The sequence below is a fragment of the Strigops habroptila genome, chromosome 1 (assembly GCF_004027225.2).
Source record: "Strigops habroptila isolate Jane chromosome 1, bStrHab1.2.pri, whole genome shotgun sequence".
NCBI classification, from domain to species: Eukaryota; Metazoa; Chordata; class Aves; order Psittaciformes; family Psittacidae; genus Strigops; species Strigops habroptila.
The window spans coordinates 139,379,067-139,403,593 of record NC_044277.2 but is presented as its reverse complement, the minus strand read 5'-3'; the positions used below and the strand labels follow the sequence as shown (position 1 = coordinate 139,403,593).

At 38.1% G+C, this 24,527-nt stretch overlaps 1 protein-coding gene across 3 annotated transcripts in view; it reads right to left on the bottom strand.

Moving 5' to 3' along the window:
- RBMS3 (RNA binding motif single stranded interacting protein 3) overlaps nt 1-24,527 on the bottom strand; it is a 712,107-nt gene that overhangs the window by 129,227 nt on the left and 558,353 nt on the right. For all 3 annotated transcript variants that reach the window (XM_030490138.1, XM_030490143.1, XM_030490152.1), the window contains 2 exons: nt 22,560-22,717; nt 12,488-12,567 (listed from right to left, as the gene is read on the bottom strand). In XM_030490138.1, the coding sequence (XP_030345998.1) occupies nt 12,488-12,567; nt 22,560-22,717 (238 nt within the window). The remainder of the gene's footprint in view (nt 1-12,487; nt 12,568-22,559; nt 22,718-24,527) is intronic.

Sequence of the window (24,527 nt, the reverse complement as noted above, 5' to 3'; positions counted from 1 at the left end):
TATAGGTTTCAGATTGAGACTGGACTGCTTTGGATTCATTGTGTTCCTGGAAAAAGAGCTAATTACAATGGTAATTTTGCACAGCCAGCAGTTACCACTGGTCTCTGCGTGTATTGCTTTTCCCCTGCAAAAGGTTAGAAACATGAAAATAGACAGAATTTGGTTTGTTTTTGTTAGAAGGTGTGCAGCAATCAGGTGGAAAGGTTTCTATGTTCACTGCGAGGTACAGGATATGATGCATGAGGAATGGTAATGAGATAACAAATTAGCCATTGATCCAGACCAACCAGTGGTGACTGAAAACCATTATGTGGTGACTGCTTTTTTCTGGGGGTCTGTTTGAAGTATGTTGGTGGTCCTCATGTATTTCCTAGGAGAAAAACATCTGCTGAACAAAAACCACTATCAAAATCAATATAATTAGCATCTTTTTGAAACTCTCAGCTTAAGGGAAGGGTGGATCTTTTTCCTGATCCTGAGTTGATCTTTCTTGTGTGACAAATAGAAGTTCTCAGCTTCCAAATTGTTTTTACTGGATAAAGAAAGTTTTATTTCCCCAAGTCTGACAGTCTGGCTCCACCTATTAATTTTCCTGCACTTGGTTATGTTAATGTTAATGTTGATTAATGATAAATAGTTTCAAGTAAGCCTAAAATACTTCAGTACCTAGGTACCCACGCAGCCTAACGAGAGTGATGTATCTCTTGCTTCAACTACTTTAAAAAATGCCAACAATGCTAAATTAGAAACAGATACCTGAGGAGTAGTATGGAGCCCACCTACAAAATAAGCCACCTGCATGTCACTATTCTGATGTCCAAAAAAACCTTCTGGAATCAAAGATCACAAAAAGTGGTCAGAACAGCAGTAGACTGAGTCAGTCCTCTCATTTTGTGCATTTTCAGGGGTGCTGTACATTTTTTACTTTTTCAAAGCCAGCAACAAAAAAGCTTGGGAAAAAACCTTTTAAAATCAAACTTCAGAATATCTTCAGTGTTTTCCATCTTGAACTACTGCTGTCCCATCTACATCTTGTATCTTCTTAGCACTGAAATTAAATCACTTTGGATGACATGCCTAGTACACAATGCTAAAACCAGTCATCTGGGTCATGAGATGCACAAAAGGATTGTATTTGGTTGAAACTACAGGGAGGTAAAACATATACTTACATAAAGGAGAAACTGCATAACACCTCAATCACAAAAAATGGTATTTAGGATTTTTAATGACTATTCTTTCTTACATTATATGTGGCATGCTGAAACACAGATAATTCATGCAGAAAAGGAAAAACTGCTCAACCTGAACTTGCATCCACCACACAGCCTCTTGGTCCTGCCACTCACATGCAAAAAGATTACTCTCTGCTTTTAGAGAATCCAGCTTATTTACCGCCAGTTTCTATTAGAGCTATCCTTGGGGCTAGTCTGAAATCAGATAAATTAGAAATTAAAACAACCAATGACATCAACTCCTGAATCAGTGAAAGACAGCCTCTCACAATATATTTACTCCCATGCTACCAGGTTCCTTTTGAAAATCCCAGATGCTGAGGCTTTCATTAGGCTGTAATGTAAAACTCAGCTGATGGAGAATTTCTTGAAGGAGAGCGCTTTGGAGGGCAGGTGCTCACACATGGTTCTGTTATAGTGGGTGAGGTTGGAGGGGGAAATCCAGACAAGAATACCGTTAGCAGGCTGCTGGCCATATTTTCTTAATTTGAATCCATGCTCCAAAACTTTATAGCGTCAGCTCTGAACTACAGAACTTCACACTTGATCACAAAGTTATGGTATTTACTAAAGGTGGGGGAGAGAAGGAGGGGAAAGGAAGAAAGGCAAAGCAGAAATGAAAAAGAGAAAATTAAAAAAAGAAAAAAGAGGGAAAGGGAAGAAACAGAAAGGGAAAGGAAAAAGGAAAGGGAAGGAAAAAGCCAGAGGGAAAAAAAGGCTCTGAGTCAGTGAATTCACAGTGTAATCAATAATCTATTTGAGGAAGATCCTGATTGTATTCAGTAATGTAATACTGTAACAGAAGAGCCACGCATTGCAATTGGGACATTATTTTGCTAGGGTGGTTTTTTGTGAAGATCTTATGTGAAGTAAGGCTCGTACAACTTGGCTTTTGAAAAGTATTTTCTCATACCATCAAACGGTTAAATTACTCCTTTTCCCCTCCTCTCTCATTTTTCCGTTTCTTTTTCTTTGCTGAACAGCAGCAATTTTGGGAACGCTATGTACTCAAGGATTATATACAGGGCGGTGGTGGGAAAGCTATATATAAAATGCTGGTTTAATGAGCTTTAACAGAAAAGATAAATGTAGAATCAGACATGCATCACCTTTCCCCTCCCTCTTGATGTCTCTTACATTGTAGGAGATAAATTGCAGACACATCACAGACACTAAGGCAACCTTAGTAAAATGTAGGGTTTTTGCCCCTCTTTCAAGTTCCTATGATTGAACATGGGAAAAAACTTTCTATGATCTTGTGATCAAATACTGCCATTCAATCAAGAAAGACTAACAGAAATAGCCAAGAAATGGGGCTTTTACAGCTGCTGAGGACTGCTGACCAGCAGCATAATGACATTGTTGTTGTGACCAAAAGAAAATCAAATAAAATGTTAGCCTCCCACTTTCCCAGTGCTTTCAGACTGAATTGCTGTTCTCTGTTGTGCAGTACCATCTGAGGAGAAGGGGGAGAGGGAGACTTCAATTATGCAAGAGGCTCTTGGTATTCAAAACATATGGTAACTGCTGTTGTGACACTGCTCATCTTACTTTGGATGAATCACAAAGAAAAACATCTTCACACGCTACTTCAGACACATCATGCCACTTCACACTCTCGGGGTCTCAGGGGGGAGGGGGCGTAGAAGAGTCCTCAATGCTCCTCTGGTGCTAGCGAAAGGTTTACTTCGGGAGAGAGGGAAGGAGAGAAAGCAGCAGAAAGGCAAGACCAGAAAGGGAGGACAGGCCCTGTATACTCCTTTCTCGATATATCTGCCTTTACTCTTTCATTACCCCCTTTCTTGCTACACAGTCCTTCCTAAAGGCATCAGCACTAAATTTCTCCCAAAACCACTTAAGGTCACATCAAACACCTGCTGCTGATTTCTGCTCACAAAAGCACTCAGAAGTTTGGATACATATGCTCTCTTTCAAGCCACCAAATTCTTTGCAAGCTCTGCCAGTAAAAATGCATTTGGAGAAAACCCTCTTTACCAGCCCTGATGGAGCAAATCCACCTGAGAGACTCCATGAGGCTGTATGCTGCCCAGTTGTGCTCGAAGGCAGCAGCTACCATGTCTTCGTGGAGCCCTGCAGGCAGCCTGGACCAGGCACACATCACCTGGATGCTTACTGATTTGCAGCAGTGCTCCAAAACGTGTGAAAAAATCAATGTTCCAATTTTATTGGGACATCTGAAAAGTCCAATCCCAGAAGCTTCCACTTCTGGATGCCCAAAGGAATGTGTCAAAAAATACCTATTTGTACGTTGTTAAGCTTCAAGAAAACTTTTTTGTTCAGATTAGCTGGAATTTACAGAGCAAAGGCTTATACTGAAACTTCTGACTTAAGCTTCTCCATACTTCAAACGTGAAAGCAAGTAGCAAAGTTTAAGACAGGGAGGGAGGAAGGAGGAGCTAAGGAAGAATTTTGCTTTGAAAGGACTAAAAGGGAAATAATTTCCCTCGGTTAATAAAACCCCCCCAAAAGACCATGTAAACCACTTGCTGGGTATTATTAAGCATAGCACACTATGAGCTTGAGTGGTTAGTCTGTTGCTCAGCTAGATTGATATCCTTGTTCAAGTTAGCTTTTTAAATGAGTTTTAAACTAGCTGGCTCAGGTGCGACAACACTGTACCGCAGCAGTAAGGCCTGCAAAGCAGAAGTACTCTGTCATTTAAAGTGTCCTGAAGGGACTAATAAAGTAATGCAGGAGAGGAAGAAACCGGAGGAGTTGTGCTACTGCTGGCCACAGTTGATGCAAAAGCAGAATTCCTCCCTGAAATATGAATCATGTACAAACGACTTAACAATGTTGCACATTGTTTCATGCTCTGATTTGCATGTTTTTGTTTGTTTGTTTTGCTTTGGTTTAAATTGCCAGCCCTTTAGACCTAAACAATCTGAAATTCAAGCTGTGAATCTTTCTGGCTCATAAATTTTGCCTGCCATAACACCTGTGCAACTCATCTGTCTCATCTTGGATTTTACAAGCGCATCCAAGGAACAGCACTGTCCCTGGACCAGAAACTTGTCGACGCTTCTCTTGCTGATATATGAGGCACGACAGAATTCAGTGCACATACTCTCAGCTGTGCTGGCTATGCAGTAATAAAACATAGAAGAGACTTTTTTGCTCATAAGCAAATATATCTGCCATTGCATATAAAGGGAATGGATTGCTAAATTATAAGATTTATATAGTCACTTTTCAAAGCAAAAATGCTCTTTGATTTAAAAGAAAAAAATGTATATATTAAAATTAGTTTAGATAAACTGTGACACAGTTCATTACCACTAGATATTACAAATGAGAAAGGAATGCAATTCTCCATTTATCTTGCAGACTTCTGGAAACCTTATGAAAGATAAGACAGGTGATACTGTGACAGAAAGAAACAAGGAATGATCTTTTCTCATTTATATGCCTTATTGTTCTCCAACTTCAATCTTATAAACCAAGTGAAAGATCTTAATCCAACGTGCAGTAATGCTGTTTTATACATCATGACCTGAATTACTGCAATACCATAAATAAACTGATCTTATATGTTTTTTATTCGTTCTAGTTACAAAGTAATAAACAAACCCTGTGAAATAATTTGTCATTAATTATACAGCCAGATTACAAAAGTCAGTATTTCATAATAAGGTTATTTAAAATTCAAAAAGATATGGTTCTTTTCCTAGGAACTTACAGACCAGTACAAGTGCAAATAAATCAAGACATACATATGGAGCACATCAGATAATTTGAGAATGTCCCCATCAACAACATCTTTATATATCTCTGGAAAAGCAGGCCTTAGACAATGCCAGCACTCTGTCTTCTTTCACACGAATTCCCTGGTGATCCCAGACTATGTGATTTAGCACTGATACAGACCTCCTAATATCTGAAATACAAACTAGTTCAACTCATGTTTCTCCAAGAAATAAGTGCATACCAGCTATTGGGGTTTACTGGGTAAACATCTAATTCTGTATCCTCCTAGCCAAAGGGAGTCTTTGAGCTAAATGGAAACGAGTAGATAGGAGTTGGGTTGTTGGGCTTCTTTAGATAGTATCTCTTTGCCTTTAAAGAATATACAATCTTAAAAAAGAATAAATAAATAAATAAACAAACCAACCCCCCAAAAGCCAAAAAAACCCCAAGATCTAGAAAATTCATAACGGATTTTTGCAGAAAATTCGTAATGGATTTTTGCAGCAAGACATGGAAATGTGCTATGAAACCAGAAGTATCTGCACAAATGTCAGCATAGCAAGGACAACTGAAGGTTACATAAACATAATTCTGGAGAAATTAAAAAAAGGTGCTAAAGACAGAGAACCCTGTCTTGTTCAGTGACAAAATGATACATTTCACCTTCTAAATTCCAAAGAATGCCATGAAGCAACATAAATATCAGCTGACTTTTAAAGGTTGTCCTTGAAAGGAAGGAGGTAGTCCAAGAAACACTTGATTTCAGCTGAAGTCGCAACCTACTGGAGACCTATTGCTGAAGAATCAGCTCAGGCTGGATTAACTAACTACAAGCAGTATTTAGCTGGGTACCCAGAAGGAGGGCAAAGCCAGAAGCTGCCGCTGGTGCTGTGTGACAGCCATGGCTCTAAAAGGGAAAGCAGCACTGAGGAGGTTGGACACACTAAGAAGCCTGCATGAGCCACAAAACAAAGCCACAAAGACTTAACCAGGGAACTGCTTACAAAGCAAAAACTTTGTATTTTCTACTAATTCAGTACCCATCCTGTAGTTTCTTGGTTAGAAAGTCCACCTTTAAGACCATCTCTTGCAAAGTCTACGTGATCTTAACCATGGATGTCTGAAAAATGAAATTCTGTTTCCCTAGGCAGTCTCTTCTGACAGTTACTGTATGCCACCAAGTCACCTCTTAACATTCAACATGACCCAGGCAACAGGTCCACAGAGCCCATTCTGCACTGAGCAGTTTGTTAGAGACCCCTGAGCTGGAGACTGCCACCTGCACATCGCTGAGGATACGGGAAGCACCTGGGATGCAAAGCAGGAGGTGGTACAGTGGCCTCATGGTCATCACCAGGGCTCAGGCAGGACAATAACAGAAGGAATTAAGAATTTTATGTCTGTCAAAGATTAAGACTGGGAACTGATGTTCAGAGGGTTCGAGATGTAAAAGAAATTTCTGTTAACAACAAGCTGAGCACGTGCATTCATGGAGCAGAGGAAGCAAAAGATAACAGCAATACAGTAAAAAATGACAGTAAGGAATTGGAAACAGGATAAAGAAATAGAAAGCGTGTTAAACAGTTATTTTTTACAAAGGTCTTTACATGGATCATATTTTCTGATACAGTGGCAAAGGATTTATATACTGCAGTCAGCAGATAACAATGAAAATATTTACAAAATTGAATTAATTCTTAGAAAGTAGGTAGTATAAAATGTTCAGATAACATTAACATCACATATGGTAAAGGAACTGAGGATACAAGTGAGAGAATTCAGGTATTTTGAACAATGATAATTTCTGAGGATAACAATATGCGAAAGATAATCTCCTTTTAAAACTAGCTCCACTGAGTATTACCAGTACCAAACCTAGCAGAATGCCCTTTATTCTAAGCTCTTTGCAGCGCTCAACAAATGTTTTAATCTAACTACAAACCTGCATCTAGTTTCCACCTTTGGCTGCTCTTTTGTCTTGTTTAAAATGTCAATTACATATACATATATACAGAGAGAGAGATAGAAAGACATCAATATTTACAGTAACGTATTACTTACCTAGATAAAGTGATGTAAACTCCCCCCAAAATATAGTTTTGGAAGAGTTTTCAGGGTTTTATGCATATAAATGAAGAGAAAATTGAATAAAAAGATTTAGCACCAAACTAAGAGAAAGAGGCTAAGAAGTTATCAAACAAAACATTTTAGGTTCACTCATCCAGAAAAAACATCTTACAGCACCACTGATGACAAACAAGATATCATTTGTCCATCCAGAAGAGAAAAAGAAAACCAGTGGAAAATGTTGCTATTATCCATTGTACGGTTAACCCACAACTGGAATACTGTTTTCTCATTACCATTTCAGCCACAATCTCCTAGAAAACATATTGCTCTAGATATGTTATTCCATATTCTATTTCTCTGAAGCAAAGATTAAATATTTAAATATACTCTCCATGGTTGGAGAATCTAAGAGATGACCTAACAGAAATATTTAAACTAAGGAGAGAGGCAGAAAATATACATTCATTCTGGCGGAACGAGTCTGTAAAAATGCAGTGCTTGGGACCTTCTAAAAAGAAAAATGCATGGCAGTAATGATTAAAACAAGATATGAGGTACTAGCAAATAGATCTGTACTGTTGCAGATGATGTTGTTCTGTCTAAGAGTTTCTGCTCAAGTTAAATTCAGTCCCAAAATGCCAATCACTTGTTACTTGTGGGGTTCTTAATCTACACTAGAATAGTATTTCCCTCTTCTTTCTTTTCATCAATATGTGTAACTTGTCACTAAAATTAGCAATAAAAGCCACACAGAGCTACTATGAAAGAGTAAGATTCTTGACCATGCATTGTAGCGTTCATGTGTCTCCCTTCTTTTCCCTGAGATAGGAATTGGCCCAATGTACTCTGACAACCAGAAGTATTTACAAAAGCCAACAAAATTTAGGAAGTACTATAATGACTAGAAAATGCTGTGAGGGAGCATAATGGACATATCAGCAGAGGATAATTACCACAAATGAGGCATATTCCTGTGAAATTCCAGAGAGAAATTTAAGAACTCATTAAGTCTTTGCATTTATTCAAAAAGAGAAAATTAAGTTTTTTAAAGGCATCCAAAGGATACTGGGAGATGAACAAAGTGAAAAGATGTACCCTAAGCCTGCCCATCCAAAGAGAAATCAATTTGTTACTGATGGAATTACATTAATTCAGTGATTGCAAAATGCGATAGATTAGCAGGATTTCACATCAAGTCTCCTATTCACCAACAGAGATGCAGCACTGAAAGACTGACAGCGAGCTACCTTCATCATTAGCAGTGCCCTTCACATCTTGATGGAGACGTACAATGCTATAGTCTGATGAATTCGTTTGCTGACTTCTCTTTCAGAGTGGCAATGCAGGGCCTATACAATTAGTTTCACGTGGGGCTGCACTCTCTATAGGAAGAAAACATACCCTGTAGGCCCTGGTCTACGTAGCTCAGAAAAGCAGTGCTAATGAAGGGAAAACAAAAACAAACACAAAAATCCACTAAAAAAATAATCACTCAAAGCTAATCAGAATATTTATGAAATTCACATGGAATCTGCCAAGCACTGAGAGCTTCCAGATTTCTGGAGAAATGTACTTTCTCGGTATGGAAGAAATACAGATACTAACTAATTATTTATGGGACAACCAATTATTTTGTACAGTATGTCTAAGACTAAACATGCTGAAATGCTTATTAGTTGAGCAAGGAAGACAGTGGAGCAACTCCCTTTGGAATGGAACGAAGCCAACTAGTCGGACAGACAAGCACCCTTAAGGAGAATAATTCACTAGCATAGACTTGGTATTGCTCAATTTACATCCGAGCAGCAAAATGTTTCAAGCACCAGAAAGTAACCTTTACATTGTCACTGGTGGTCTGGAGCTGCCACTGCTCAGCTCTACAATTTTTAAGAGACAACAGTCAGTAGTTGAAGTTAGAAAGTCAAACAAGTAATGATATATTTTTGCCTTGAGAACACACAGAATGCAGAATTTCCAGAGTACCCTGTGTGCTTTCATTTCCTTGCAGATACAACATTGCTTTACCCTTTCCTGACTTGTTGTTGGCCTGGGTCAGCTTAGATGTGTGGCTCCTAGACAGGCTCAAACATCCAGGTACACAAAAGTGATTCTCCTGTAAGTCCTATTTTATTAAAAACAAAAAAAACCCCCAAAAACCAAAAAACCCCAAAAAACCCCACCAAACCCGAACAAACAAAACAAAAAACAACAAAAAAACCCACCAACAAAAACCCACCCAAAAACCCAAACCCAAAACAAACAAATAAACCCCCACCCAAAAAACAACCCACACCAAAACCCACATCCAGTTAAATTTACATTTCATTTGCCAAGGAAACACTAGTTGGGAAAGAGCTCTGTATTCAAAATGAATGTTTGAGATAACTCTTTGGGAAAATTTGGAAGGAACTAAGTCATGGTCCATGGTTGCATCATAATAAAAGCCACTCTGATGGTGCCCAGTCTTTCTGATGGGCTGTTCAACATCACATGAAAACTATCTACTCCAGTCCTTCTTTCATCATGACTTGGTAACCAGGAGAAACCACCCCCACAACACGAACACTTTATCTTACAGACATGGTGTTCCCACACACATACAACCCCCTGTGTCACCAGGATCATATCTCAGGGAACTGGGGAAGTCAGCATGGATGGAAGAGAGCTGCCAAACTGGTTTGGCTGGTCCATAATCCCACTGCCTCAGGAACAAGGGTAGTACAGAATAGGCCACAGCCAGGCTGATTTTTCTCTTGACGGGCTTCATACAACCTTCTATTAGCTGGCAAGCCTGAGCCAGAACATCAGAGCTTGGGTGAGAGGAGATTTGGACAAATATGTAAAACCCTTCCAGTTCACTGCTATGCCTAAAAGAAATCCAGCTGAAAATCCTAGATCAATTTAACTTAACTCTAAAAGGATTGATTAATTTTCTCTCACAGTAAGATCATGTCTTTGAGCAGTAGAGGTTAATAACAGCTAGTGTTGCATACTTCGCTAATGTTCTCTGGTTCCTCATTTTTTAACTGAAATCCATAAAGAGGTCACAGCAATAACTAGAGATGATTTTCTTTCTACGCCAATTACTGGGATGCTGGGAGGATAATTTTCAGACTCTGACTGCGATTTTCCAAGTAAACTAGGAGACCTGATTTTCTTTCCTTCTTCGTGCAGGAAGATAAGCAACTGCCAGGAAAGGGATAAAACAAGACACTTCCATGTTTGCTGAGAAGCTTAAATACAGGTTCATAGCACAGATGAATAAACTGAGTAGAAGCTCTAACAGCAATCTACATCAAGAAAAAGAAATAGGACTGAGTGGTTTTTGCACTGGATCAAAGGTAAATGACTATGAGTGGTCAGTACTGCTTGAATTGACCTAACTGCTCAAGTGATCATGTTTGCTCTTTGGCTTCTGAAGAAGACGAGGAAGGAATTCAAAAAGTCTTCTAAACATGGATTTGAAGAGGGCCTTACTCTAATAACAAGGCATAAATATTCTCTTTCATGTGGATCTAATACCCTACGATAATTTCTAATTATCTATGTTTAGAGCTACAAAATCTGTCCTCCAAAAATGGAGGATAAAATGGGATCTTACAGATATCTAATGCATAGCTGAGTGAGTGCAGTTGCTGGTTCAGTGGTTTGCTCCAAGCATTACGCTTGATCTGCATTTGAATTGTACTTAGGTAAATGAAAACTCAAAATAGTTACTTTCCAGCTTGTCCTTGCAACTAAATGCCATCCGACCACAACAAGCATGAGAGAAACATGGCAGAAAATTTTCCCACATGGACACCTCTTCAGGAAACTAAAAGTTTATTTATGTCCTTTAATTGAGAAAGCAGCAAAAGTTATAACCATTGAAATCCAATAGGAACAAAAGGAAGTAATCATGCTATCTCATCAAGACCCCTATTTTGATGTCCCGCATTGTTGATGTTGAATAACCAATACATTCCTGATTAATTTAAAAATGTAATAAAAAATATAATATTTTCAACTTCTAGCTTTCATTCTTTACTATGCACCTTTTTTGTCTCAAGCAGGCACTGTAAGAATATTCTGCTTTATTTCTGGCTCAAATGATGTGTCCTTTCTGAGACAGCAAGGAATGTGACCATGGAGCATGCAGGGTTTTAATGATAAAGCTGCACTTACTCATTTCTTGCTATTCATGCTCTTTCCATTGGGTGTTGCTATGATATTAAACAGATGACTACTGGGACTCAATGTATGCATACAGAAAGGCACGTCAAAGGTTTAAGGTCTCTGCCTATGTTGCTTTGCCCATTGTCCTATGCAGCCCAGGTCTGTTGTACTTCACAAAGCTGGTGCTGTAGTGCATTAGTGTCGAGAAAAATTGTCACTACTTTTGAAAAAGAAATCCATTAAATGGAGTCTTGCAGCTTGTACCAAAAGTATTATATTCTTTCACGAAGGTGATCTGACTAAAACTTATATGTACATTGCAGCATTCAATTACTGTACACAGTAGCTGTGCAGATGGCTCTCTTTTAATTAGAGTATTTAGTGCATCTTCTGCATAAAGAACCAGGCAATGAATAAGAAGGAATTTAATGAAAGTAACTAAAAAAAGGAAATAGTTTACTGGAAGTTAAAAAGAAAAAAAAAAAAAGAGATACTAACTTAGGATGCAATTCTTGCAAGGATCTCCTGCTCATTGAACATAGATCTCCAGAAAATATGAGGGAGAAATCTTTGCAGACCTGTGGCCTTTGGGAAGGCCTTGTCAAACACTAAGAATTAGGCAACTGATCACTAAACTTTGCACAGCTGATGGCCACATAGATGACAGCTGAAGATTTCAAAAGTAACCTACCGGCTGGAAATTGTCTTTCAATGTGGCATGGACACACCAATGAATGTCTTCTGCAGGTATTACCAGAAAATGGCAAGATTTCATTAAGTTATGGCAAGTACAAATGGTATAAAATCACTTCATATCTGAAATATCCCCAGTTAAAATTAACAGCTGTTGCTGTTACTATTAGTAACTGTAACTAGTGACTGTAAAGAATATAAAGTTACTATGATCTGAAATCCCAGCTATTTTATAACCTATAGTGAATGCAGTTGCAGATTGAGTTATATTTCCAGTTTGTTTGAAAAGCACCAGCATTTACTTATGTGGCCTATGTGGCCTTTGCTGTAATTGGAAAAATATCATATATAATATATGCATTTAAAAGAAAAAAATGCAGTAAGACAACACAATTCTAATATGTTCTTAAACCCACTGCTGTCAGGCATAAATGCTTGAATAATACAAACTTGGTCAAGGAGGAAGTTGCTACAGGTCATTAAGGATAGGCTTCAGGAAGGGAGGTTCACCTTCTTAGCAGGGCAAGTAATATAAGCCACGCTCATACAGAATACAAAAATTCCAGCATTTTTGTATTGCAAACTCTTCAGTGAATTTTAAATGTCATAGTGATGGCTAGACTTACCTGGTAGACCAGGAGGGGTTTTCAGATATTTCCCATTAAAATGTTGAATTACTACTTCACATTTTTCTGTAGACTCCATTCTGGAAAAAAGAAGAGAGTGGGATGGGGGTAGAGTCAATTCATGTTACTAAACTGCTACAAAAGTGCTCAGTCAGCAACAACAAAAAGCAAAAGGAGAAAAAAGCACAAGCACAGATGCTGAGAGAAATTTTCAAAGCTGTTCTTGTAGAGAAACTGGTTGAGCTCATTACGGTATGGCGTGGCTTGGGAGGAGAACCTGCCACTCTCAAAGCCTGCAGCTGCGCTCCCGGCTGTGTGTGAGCTGCAGCAGTGTCAATGAACAGTCCCCTTTTGGCTCCGGGGGATCACCCTGAACAAGAACATTCTTTATGCTCTCATGTGCTGCTTGGAAAAGCAAAGGACATGTTTCTAGATTCCTTGTGCACCAAAAAAACCTTCAAATGGCATGGAAAAAACCCAAAACAACCAACAACAGGATTTTGAGAAGAACCGAGAGGATTAAGGAACAATTATTAAGGTTCACGACGTTAAAAAAATAACCTGCAAAGACAGACTGTATAGCGAAGACAATGCATATATGCCTATTACAATATAAAGCCAAATTTTGGGTGAAGACAGTAATTTAAATTAATACTGGTAGGTGAAATGCCTTACTGTTTATCTCATATGACCTCAAGGTAACTTTCAGACATTAAAGCATTAATAGTGAACTGGTACACATATTTTTGAAGGAACTGAAAAGAATACAAAGCTACTAGTCAAATCCCAAATCACGTTTATACCACATCTGGGAATTCACCATTCTTTCAGGTCTTGCAAACTGCCCGCACACTAGTTCATAGAACAATTGATACAATTTACTAAAGAGTGGTATAGAAAATTCGAAGAGAGGAAAGAAAGAAATGGAAAACTAATAAGCAAGCAAAAAGGAAAAAAAATCATACTGCTTTTGCTTTTCTTAGAAAAACTGTTCAAAAACCATGTTGAATTCTCCTTCACTACACCAATGCTTACCTCCAGGTACTCTCTGCAAAATAACTCCAGTGACACAAATATTGCTTACTTCTCACTGGTCTAGGTATTTTTAAAATTAATTTATCTACCACCCATCTTGTCACATGGTTTTGGGAAAGAGTGGCTCTCCCATAGAGCAGCAGTTTGTCTCCCAGGGTTCAAGTTTGCCAGAGTTCAAAGGAATTACACCCACTACAACCAAGAAACAAAAACAACCAAATCCTGATTGGAATAATTAAAAATTATCCCTTCCAGGTCGTATATCCACTGCACATCCTGTGGGCTGGGCCATTTCTAAGACAGCAACTTAGATTGTTCGCTTTGGCTTCATTCAGATTTAACTAAGCGACTGTCTGCACTGAGCCTTTAGAGACTCTTGTCTCTGAAAGAATAAATGCAATAAAAGTCTGTTTTCTGTAGCTGCAGGCACTTGGTGTCAAACCATGTTATGTTGCACCACACAGCAGTGACAATTTCATTTTAATACATAGGGTACATTTTAACAAGCCAAAGCAGTCCCTGCAAAGAATGCAATATATAAGCTGCCAAGTGAAAGAGACTCAGTGCACTTCATGCATTTTATGTGGGAAGAGAATAAAAGTGAAACCCACAGTGTTCTGGGATAAAAGGGCCATCATTCGAATAGCACTCTGAAAAAGAATGTGCACATTTTCTTCTCAAGTTTCACAATTAACGGCTCTCAAATGCCATTGCTAGCTATCTGTAATCTGGCACACGCTTCACTTGAAACCGACACTGGCATTATCGACTCAGTTTGAAAAGGCAGCACAATAGACAAAGCTGCCTATACACGTTCCCTTCAGATGTGTTGCTGAGTAACAACTGTATCCACCCCTCCCCTACCCGAGTCCCACGTGCTTTCTGCAACTTGTGCCTGTGGGGTGAATGGCATCTATCCCAGGGCCACCTCAGTATGAATCACAATTTACACTTGTCCACAATACCTGTTTTTAAGAAATAAGCCTTTCATACTGTGTTCTTCAGGGTGATTAGCTCACTGACTGACTGGGAAGAATGTGGGGTATATAACAACCAGACATATTACTAAAATTGCCTGATACTTGCCATCACAAGACCCTGGTTTTAGTTTAGTTAAAATTCTGATCAACATCAGCCACTTAGGTAGCAGAGTCTACGGCAGATGCCTAACCATGAGCTGAACCTGTCTGTACACATCAATTTAGACATTCCTCTTTCTCTTCTCCATAAAGATTAGCCATATGTGGAAAGAGACCCAATAAAAATATACTTTTCTTAGGTCCACACTAATAAATTCTACCTAGTTTTTCTTCAAAAAGCTGTGGCACTCCCCTATTCTAGAGTGTGTTTGGAAACGGGGGAGATGGACAAAATATGCTTTTTGTTATGAATTTATTCTTGTCTTTAATAGAAATGTTTCAAAACATTGGTTAAGACTGTCATTTAATAAAAGTATCGTTAAAAGGATTGTTACTTGTCAAAAGTTAGCCTACAGGGACAGGTTTTCTACAAAAGAATGTCATTGGAACATGGGTAAACTTGGGGGAAGAACACTCTTCAATCTACTTTTTTTAGTGTTGGGTTTTTTTTTTCATAATTGATAGATCAAAAAAATGTGGCAGATGATAGCATTCTGGAGAAAAGATAAAGACCTTAGAAGCTTCATAACCTTCTATTGAAAGATACAGATATTCAACTCTCTTGCTGGAAAGGGGAGGACATTGGCTTTACATGGAAGTAGAAATTATAGCTGATCAGGTAAGCCACAGAAAATTCACAAAAATAGCTGATCAGATAATTCAGAAATATCATTTTCAAAACCCTTTCAACAGAATGTTTTTGGTGCTCATCCTAAGAGAATCTTAGGTAATAATTCAGGTTTAAATGCGATTTGGAGATAACTATAATGCATCTGAGTATTATTTTGAATCAGGAAATGCACTGCAGAAAAGAAAAAATTATCAAAGCCATAGGCCAGATTTTTATGATATTTTAAAGGTACAGATAATGATCTAAAACAAACTAATGAAATTATAATTTATTTTCATCTGTGTCTATATAACTCCAGCTTTCAGAAACTGAGTTGTAAAGTTCCCAGATACAATGTAACTAGATTGTCTATATTCTATCCAATTGGAAAGGAAGTGAATTTTAAAAAATCTGAAAAGGAAGACTGTTTTTATGATTTTTTTTTTTCTAGCCATAGTTTGCAAATTTAAGGTATCTCAATATGACTAGTAAAAGAACAAACAAACAAATAAACAAGAGGAGGGGGCTTCAGCAAGTATTGCAACCACATAAGTTGATGTTCATGTCTTGCTATTACTTAAAAAAAGGTATATTACTCTCTTTACAGACCATAGTGGCTCCAAAGTAGTCATTGTGTGGTGTTGTGATACAACAAAAGAGAACCTTTACTGTAAAAACATAAAAATAAAAAGGAATTTTTTTTAAAAATGAAAGCTCTTACACATGCTTATTATAAAGATCGATGCAGTGTCAAGAAACAACTTCATAAAATTTATATACAAGGATTAACATGCTGACTACATAATTATTACACAAGAAATATTCAGTACCATGTAATTACCAGTTAGTGATAAAACATGGGTTTGGTTTACATATACCCTATAGTCACATTGCATAATAATAATAATAATAATAATAATGTAAATGAGAATCAAGTCTATAATTTTTCTATATACTGAGTAAATACTTAAAGATTAAACTGTTACTACAACATTTATGTTATGATCGCAATATGCTCATGGCAGGGGGTTTGGAACTAGATGATCTTAAGGTCCTTTCCAACCCCAACTATTCTATGATTCCACAATTGTTGTTTTCTTATATTTATAAAGGCATGAATAATAAAGCTTGGGGGCAATGTTTCTTTACTAATTAAGGCATTTGCAAAGATGGAAGTAGGTAGTAGTAGCAATATTATATATACAGCGCAGAAGTCTAAAGAACTGAGGCCATAGTCAGAATATACACTGAAGAACTCAATTTCTTTAGCATATCAAAAAGATGACTAGAGGGGCAGTCTGACAGCAGTGCAGAAGTACCTTTGTGGGGAGAATAAACTAGGTACTAAGTAGTTCTTTAATCTTGCTGAGAAAGTTGTGACAAGAACCAGATAAATCTGAAAGAGAAATTAGGCAGAAACCTTTAACTACAAGGAAGAAGAGCCACTGGCACACATGAGATGAAAAAGAGGTGGCTTTTTTTTTTTCTGGTTGATGTGTTCAAATCACTTCTGAAAGTTATATTTTAGTAAAAGACAAGTATTATCTCAATCGTAGGTAAGTGGGAGTACTTCAACTGCCTGAGATACAAGAGGTCAGAGAAAATGCTCTCCAGTCTTAAATACTCCAAAGCTACAAGACAGGTTTGATTAGTATGAGGTTTCTTAGTACCTCCTTATGTTCAATTCTTCAACTTTCTATGTCAACATGTTCACTTATTTCTTTAATTTATTCTGCTAATTTAATTCCAGGCATTCTAAGAGCCTGATATGGCTGCAACTTATGATTTTCTTCTCTCCTGTAACTGACTTAGCTATGTTATGCTCCCAACTTTTCAGCTGGTAAGAGATTGCTTCAAGATGTTCGTGATTTTTGGTTTGAATACATTTTATGCTGGAAAAAACTGTTTCCTTTGTCACTTACAGCCTAGGAAGAGATATTAATTTTGACAAGTTCTCCTCATTGCTCATAAATTATGTCTTTTCCCAACATGTCTTGCCTGCATATTCTTCATGTTCAGTCCTGTTTGCATGAACAACAGGAGGTTGTTTACCATCTCAGATGAATACACAAAATCTGCAGAAACCACTCTGGTGAGGATAGGATAGGCTCCACTTCTCCGAGGCTATGGTCCGTGCAGCATGGCCCATTATGCCAAGGTGACCATTTCGAGCTGCCTGAGGGAGTACCTCTACAGCACCTTTGTTACAGAAGAAATCCAATATAATTAAATGACACCTACATTATCCTGAACCCCCTGAAAGATGCACAGCTTCCTTTGAGAAAAAGAACATACAAATTAAAGCCTTGGCTCTCCTGTTTTGTTTCAGTGGAAACTGGAGCATATTCATTTCTACTGAAAACCATGCAAAACTTCTATAAATAGAAAAATGATCCTGTAGGGCTCAAAATCTTGTTTCCCATTTTCTATTGCTCCCTTTCAGTTGCTGAGTTGAGTACTGTTTCCAAAGAATAAATTTAAGACATGTAAAATGCAGACAAGCAGGAGGTAAGTTTAATAAAAAACATATGCAGGCAGAGAAAAGATCCCATTGGAAGCTCTTCCAGAAGAACAAAGTTGGGAAAAGACAATGATGAAACCCAAAGTCTCAACAGCAAAGTGGGTAAAAGCCTCATTACAGACCCCCCAGCTCTGTCACAAAGAAACGGAAGCATCTCCTTTATACTTCATTTTGCTTTGAGATGAAACAGACAGCTAATTGAGAATCTTCTGACTTTGGTTGTTTGCTGGGAACAGCATGATAACATTCTTTTCTGACAGTTTGTGTTGGACAAATTTTCTCATGTTACTGGAAAAGAATAGTATGAATACACGGTCATTTCCACCTAGACTCAGGCTGATTTATGCTACTGTCTTCACAGTCTCAGGTTAAGTATTATACTGGTGCCCGCCAGCAGTGCAATACTTGACTGTCTGACTGTCAGCATTTCCATCATAAATTTCTGTTTTCAGAAGCTTATGACTTCGTTGTAAAATGTCGCTTGGGGGGTGAATCTTGCAAGGTCGTTTTAAGTTACAAGACAGAAAACAAAATAAAAAAGTTAGTGCTTTCTAACTCTTTGTACTTTATCATTTAAAAGGACCTAAAAAATGTTTGTTCTGCTACTCATATGAGTGTGGTACATGTATGTATGGTATTATTAATACTAGTATCTCTATCGGTAGTTATTTAAATAATACTGAATGGTATTTTACTGTGGGGCTATAAAGTACAATTTTTATTTCATTGATTCAGTGGTATCAGTAAGACCCTCCCTAAGGTATATCCCAATGCCTCCTTGCCCCCTTTTCCATGTCCCAGGGAGTTCAATTAAACTCACAGTACCTCAGGCCTGGATTATGAGAATTGCTCAGCTAAATTATCTGATGGCGCCCAACTTTCTTATTCCTCCTTCTTCACCTTGAAGGGCTTCATATCCATTTTCATCCTACAGAGTCCCATTGATATTTGTCCCTGAATCCTGCCCCTCTTGTCCCTCTTGGGAGTTTGCTTCTCCCTGAAAGTGCAGCTCCATGCCTGGCAATTTTCTTAGGGATGTACTGAGTTAACCAAAATTTGGTCCAGTTTGATATGCCAGATGGAAATGTGAGGGTCTTGGAGATATATGCTTCTACAGACCTCCCCAGCACCTTGCAGTGATGCTGTGAGCCCCTTCTGGGGGGGGCTTTCAATGGAAATTTATCACCACATGCATTGGAATATTTTACAGATAACACACAAAGTCTTTGGGGCATTTTGGGGATTTCTAGTTTCATCTGAGATATCAATTACAAAGCAATTTCCTGGATAAGATGTAGGATGTGACAGATCATTATTCTGACTGAAAGTAGGAATGACCCTCATAATATCTAAGCCTGCACTACCATCCCAGATGATGGATTTGTTCAAGCTAAATTTATAGCACCTTTTCAAATGCCTTCAATTAAACCCTTGAATAAGGAAGAACAAAGCATTTCCCCTCTTCAGAAATACGGCCTTAAACTGCCTGGATGTTCTTTATCCTCCGTTGCTGTTGACACTTCTCTGCCTCCAAAGTAGCATCATCACTGATCCTCAGAAATCTTCCTCTAAAATAGTCTCCCTTTCATTTAGCGAGATGGCACTGCTGCTTTGGCTCCAACATGATTCTGTTACTTCTTTATCTCCCACCTTAACATCTGGAACCATCATTTATGGGCCTGTGGAAAGCTAGGTCTTCCAGAAAATAGTTATGTTTTTATAAGTGACAACACATCTTCAGGATGAGGTTAAATATTCCCCTCTATGCACTCAGTACCTTTTCCTGTTCGGTAATTCCAGCCTCCCTCAAAGACCTTCTTTCTTATTACCTCTGATCTGCTTTTTACCTAAACCACCACCACAACACCCCTAATGTCCTGTTTGCAAAACTCGAATCATAAGAGATCAGCTTTAAAACTGCACCTTGAAAAAAGTCTTCAAATCCAGTTTCTGTGGCTTTTTTTCCTTTGTTTTTTTCAGGATGAAGGACTATGCGTTTGTTCTAAGCCCTGAGGAATCCACTTACACGTTTTAAATGAAAGATCAGATGCTGAACTCATTAGATGACTTCCAGTAATGGGGATTTAAGAGAAACACCTACAGTTTTAAGTCTTGTGATGAAATCCCTGTGTGAAGGGAACCACTGCGTCATTCCCTCTTTTGATATCTTAAGACAGACTGAGCTCAAAGCTTTTCACCCGTACCACCTCCTTTTCAAATTCCTTATTTCTAGTAAGCATTTCTTCCTCCTCCTCCTAATTTCTCTCTCTGCTATACGATAGGCTGTGTTTAGTCCCACCTTCTGCTTGCCTGCGCCAGCAGAAACCCACACTGCAGCATGAGCCCTGCAGAATGGTAGGTCCCACAGAGAGCCTGGAGCCAGGTAGCACAGCTGTGAAGTGCAAAGCATGGGCCGGAGTGAGGCAGATGCAGGTGTCTAGAGGTTCTGGCAATTCCCTTTCAACTGGATGAACTTCTGTGTAGCCACAATTGGAGCCTAATGCTTCCATTCTCTGGCCCCTTCCTCATAACTCTCCCCTCCAGAATATCCCCTGGAGCATACCTAGGCATAGTTGGGTCCAAGCCACAGCAAAATGCTCTAGAAAGTTTCAGGAAAATCTGTCCAGTTGCTTTTGAGGGATACAAAAGAAAGGAAAGACTATCACCACTTAAAAAGGGGAGCTAGTTTTGAACGTGCATACTTTAAAGGAGGCTGAACTCTCATGTGGCCAGACATTACCCAGATGATTTTCATCCAAGAACATTTGAAGTTACATGGCTTATAAATGATTAAATAGCCACCTGCAGTACTATGAAACTACTAATCATACCCATTTAGGAGAAAAATCTGACAATAGCTGTCTAACGTAAGTCTTTACTTCCGATTGCTTTCTGAATATACCTATTTTGAGATTGACTATTCACATAATTGGGCAGAATCAAAACGTAATGTTTAATCATCATAGCACTTAATTAATAACTTTGAAACATCAAATCTCAAAATTGCTGGATGCTGCATCATTTTAGAGTGTGCAAAGTTGACTTTTTCTCTTGTGCTTCTGTGGCTCAGTTAAGAGCTGTGATAAGCAGCATGGCACAATCCATAGGCAGGCAAGATATACTGTGATAAAAGGCCCCAGGTCAAAAGGTAGCTGATAATAGCCAGGATCACCACACGGGTTGCTGATCTGAACTTCTAAAATCTTATCTGGACTGAAATACTGCTACCATCTCCTACCTGTATTGCATTTATACCCACTCAGCATGTGCTCACACTGTAGATACACTAGAACAAAACCTTCATGACTACAAGCAAAACTAAACAGATTAATCTATTTGGATTGGTGTAAAGGAAAAAGATACCAAATAGCACTGTATTACAAAAAGGTCAGGCAGCCAAGTAATTAAATTTTGTATTGATAATTCTGCAAAGACAAGATTCAGCATTCAACCACGGTTCTGAATTTCTGGATTAACTCTGGCCTCGTTCAAGTCAGTGGGAGACCTCCTGTATACATTGATGGAGCAAAGGTTTTACCCCTCTGTCATTTGCGTGGGGAATTACACAACCTTCATGTTAGATCACTAAAGGTTTCTTGAAATTTGTTACATAATTGTATTTCCACACACGAAGTCAATTTTTTAAAATGCAAGTTTATCCATGAGTTACACTAATCTATAACTAGTGAGGTAGAAAAAATCATGTTATTATCTGCAAGAATGCATAAGGAACAGTGTGTCATCTTTCAGCATAAATGTTTTGCCATTTGAATTCCCATTTGAATTCAGACAATATTATCTTAACATTCTTCATGCCTGATGATCTTTCACATCAAGGACAAAGATAACACTATAATGTCACTTCTCTTGTAAGCCACCTTTTCATCATACAGTACCTCATTTCACTCAGTGGTGTTATGACACTAACAGAAGTGCCGTGATATAGCAAGACATGGTGCATTTCAAAGAAATTCTCAAGATGACTAAGTCATTTTGCCTTCTCTACAAAGCACAATGTTATGAATATTCTGCAGAAACAATGATTTGGGACTTTTTCTTTTGAAGCAGAAAACTGAATTAAAGCACAACTGCAAATTTCTCTACTTATTTGCTTTTTCAATACCTTTCTATATATAGCTCTCTATTCCTTGGCTTTTCAAAAGAAAACTATTTGATTTAAGAATGTTTCAAGCTGAAGAGAATCTATGTAAATATTCCCTGAGAGTAAACATGGAAACCTGTCTATCTGTACTGACAATGAAGTACATGGTAATAATATGTTGTTCATTCTGTCTAAAATATGTAACTACTCCGACAGGGTTTATTATATGCAAATATTTCTTCTTAAACTCTTCTCACAGGCTTGAGTTCCCTGCAGCTTTCAAGGAAGCCATGTTTCTTCAGTTACAGTTCCTCCCTTTTGCTCTTCCAACTGATAAATATACTTTTTCCTGGTCTTCACCAAGTGTGTGTTTCTGACTGTAGGACATTTATTATTATCCTTGCTTAATAACGCATGGATAGATCACTATTCCAAGCTATTTTTATTTACATATACATACATGTAATGAACTATATTTAGAGCAATGAAATGAACATCCTTCTGCATTGGTATTCTTCAGCTTGGTGGAAAGAAGAGACACACAATCTGATAAAGGTGCTGCTCTGCATTTTCCATAGCTATGAGGCTTCAGAGTTACGAAATAGCATTTGCAAAGGACCAAAGACGAAAAATGTTCATGAATCAAAAAAGTGTAAAGGTTTCACCTGGCAAAGCCGACTCCTCTGCTGACTCCATTAGCATCTCTTAATATTCTGGTGGAAATGACATGTCCAAAGGGTTTCAGCATATTCTCCAGTTCCTGCTCATCCATGGAAACGGGTAAATTTGAGATGTATAGATTTGTGGGATCTTGCTCTTGTTGCTGTGACAAAATAAGAGAAATATCCTCCGTTAGGCTGAGCACAATAGAATAGCTTATGGCTCATACAATGAGGGCTAGTCAAAACAAAACCAAGCCAAGAATTTATAGTTGCATTAGAAGCAAAGCAGGGCAATCTGTTCATGACAACAACATATTTGCCAAATTTCTGCAAGCTTTCATGCATGTGCTTAATTCTGTGTGTGACTGCTCTTACTGAACTCAGTGACACTACTCATCTATAGAAAATTACTCTCATGCACAAGTATTCTTGTGTTTGTGTCCTGATTTAGCAAACAAATTGTGAAGAAAACATGATTTCCACAAATGTGCTCACTGGTAACATAAAGAAAGCAAGAAAACTCAACACGTTTTAAGCAGATGTGCTTCCCAGCCTGCAGACTTCCCATTCAACCTGTTCATCATGAGCAAGCTTCACTGAAAACACACAACACTTTCCATAGCACTTTTCCTTTTTTTTTTTTTTTTCCCCCCATCAGAAATGTCTTGGTTGATAATGTGCAACAAGACCTAACTGGGCAGGGAGGGGAGTTCTGCAGTTCAGTCTAAGGTCCTGCTGAGATAGGTCACATGTTTATTCTCAGACTGAATTAAAATATCTTATAAAATATATAGCCTTTCGTATAAATAATTGAGAAAATAAATTTGAAGACATCTTTCTCATTCTAGTTTGGATTTTTAGGCTAAACTTTCAATTTTGGCAATCATTCTGACTTCTGTTCTTGCTTGCCAAGCTACTGCAAAGAAACACGAAGGAGGCATAAGTGCCATATGTCAAATGAATGTATTAAAGCAGTAAATAAAAACCTTGTCTAGAGACAACCAGGTCTTGATTACATTAAATCAATTTAGTTAAGCCCTTGCAAATTTCCATGGCTCTGTTTCCATTTTCACTGATATGAGCTTTACATAGTATCTGATCACCTGTCAGTACAAGCTTGATTGGGATCAGACATGACTACATAATTTTAGCTAACGCTTAATAACCAAAACCACAAAATACAATCTTTATGCTTTGCAGTAAGCCAGACAATACCTTGCCTGTCAAAGTCTTCTGAGACAGGTTTTTGGATTCTTTTTCGTTACACATTTTAATGGGCAGAATTAATTTTTGTTTGTTCAACACAGAGTTGACAACAGTATCGCCTTTTTTTTTTTTTTGAGGCATCCTAAAACCAGATTAGTAATCTTGCAGCAGCACCACAATCTTACACTGAAGAAATTACACAAAGTCCTGCAGCCATCTGCCCTGGTTTAACTAGAGCAAATTACAGTCCATTAAAATCAGTGTAGATGTGTCTTGTCAAACACAAAGAATTATACATTCTATGTATGAAGATGGGGCAGAACCAAGATGTCTGCTCCATCACTGCCTTGTACATTCAAGGCCTTGAAAATGGAAGGAGAAATCATTTCAAGCTGTGATTCACACGCCCCATCTTTGCAAGGACAAGAATGACTAAGCGAAGTCTAGCGTGGCTAAATACCAGAATCAGAAGTCAAAGAAAGTTTTCAGCTTCCCTTACCCCAGACTTGAGGGAAATTTTAGCCCCTTTGGATGAGAAGAAAAGGTGCAAATGGATAGCCCAAAGGGTCAAAAATCAGGAGGCGCATAATACTGTTTTACTGTATAATTTGAATTCTGACCTAACAACTGCAAACACTTGCCTTTGGACATACTGCTTAATGCCCATTGCATTCTAGCTTTGCATCTCTAGACCCACTACCCCACGAAACACCACATTACTATGCAGGTCTAATTCTCCACTATTTTACAAAAGAGAAATAAAAG